General features: G+C 54.7%; 2 protein-coding genes across 3 annotated transcripts in view; one reads left to right on the top strand and one right to left on the bottom strand.

The window, feature by feature from the left end:
• The window catches only part of PDCD6 (programmed cell death 6), a 48,133-nt gene that overhangs the window by 29,801 nt on the left and 17,035 nt on the right, over nt 1-1,297 (bottom strand). The gene's annotated exons all lie outside the window — the stretch shown is intronic.
• Nucleotides 1-1,297, top strand: part of LOC105525300 — a 39,953-nt gene that overhangs the window by 21,679 nt on the left and 16,977 nt on the right. Inside the window, exons 3-4 of the mRNA XM_011960873.1 lie at nt 830-939; nt 1,020-1,147. Of these exons, the coding sequence (XP_011816263.1) occupies nt 830-939; nt 1,020-1,147 (238 nt within the window). The remainder of the gene's footprint in view (nt 1-829; nt 940-1,019; nt 1,148-1,297) is intronic.

The raw sequence follows: 1,297 nt of genomic DNA, 5'->3' as shown, positions 1-1,297 counted from the left end.
CCTCAGCACTAGCTCTTCCCTGGATCTTCAGCTCGACAACCTTCAGATTTACACAACAGAAGAACCAGCTCTTCCCTGGGTCTCCAGCTACACGATGCTCAACGAGAACATCGGTTCCTCCCCAGGTCTCCAGCTCTAGGGTCCACAAACTAGAACAACAACATTCCCCCCTATATCTCCAGATCAACAAACCTCAACTAGGAACGCCAACACCGCTCCTCCGCGGCTCTCCAGCTCCACAACCCTCAACTAGAAACACCAACACAGGCTCCTCCTCGGGTCTCCAACTCCACTAACCACAAACTAGAACAACGCTCCCCCCGTATCTCCAGCTCCACAACCCAAAACTACAAACACCACCACCGGCTCCTGCATGGGTCTCCAGCTCCACAAACCTCACACTACAAAAGCAACACCAGCTCCTCCTCAGGTCTCCAGCTTTACAACCTAATACAGTGGCAGCTCCAGCTCCTCCCAGGGGCTCAAGATCCGAGCCTCTCAGACTTGCAACCTCAGCACTAGCTCTTCCCTGGATCTTCAGCTCGACAACCTTCAGATTTACACAACAGAAGAACCAGCTCTTCCCTGGGTCTCCAGCTACACGATGCTCAACGAGAACATCGGTTCCTCCCCAGGTCTCCAGCTCTAGGGCCCACAAACTAGAACAACAACACGCCCCCTATATCTCCAGATCAACAAACCTCAACTAGGAACGCCAACACCGCTCCTCCACGGGTCTCCAGCTCCACAACCCTCAACTAGAAACATAAACACAAGCTCCTCCGCGGGTCTCCAGCTCCACAACCCTCAACTAGAAACACCAACACAGGCTCCTCCTCGGGTCTCCAACTCCACTAACCACAAACTAGAACAACGCTCCCCCCGTATCTCCACCTCCACAACCCACAACTACAAACACCACCACCAGCTCCTGCATGGGTCTCCAGCTCCACAACCCTCAACTAGAAACACGAACTCCAGCTCCCCTGTGGGTCTCCAGCTCCACGACCCTCAACTAGAAACGCCAACTCCGCCTCCTCCACAAGTCTCCAGCTGCATGACCCTCAACGAGAAACACCAACACCGGCTCCTCCGTGGGTCTCCAGCTGCATGACCCTCAACGAGAAACACCAACAGCAGCTCCTCGGTGGGTCTCCTGCCCCATGACCTTCAACTAGAAACACCAATACTGACCCCTCTGCGGGTCTCCGGCTCCACGACCCTCAACTGGAAACACCAACTCTGGCTCCTCTGTGGGTCTCCAGCTCCACAACCCTCAACTAGAAACACCAACTCT

The sequence above is a fragment of the Colobus angolensis genome, unplaced genomic scaffold, assembly GCF_000951035.1.
Source record: "Colobus angolensis palliatus isolate OR3802 unplaced genomic scaffold, Cang.pa_1.0 Scaffold528, whole genome shotgun sequence".
NCBI classification, from domain to species: Eukaryota; Metazoa; Chordata; class Mammalia; order Primates; family Cercopithecidae; genus Colobus; species Colobus angolensis.
The sequence above is the reverse complement of the archived record's forward strand: the minus strand, read 5'-3'. Positions and strand labels throughout refer to the sequence as shown.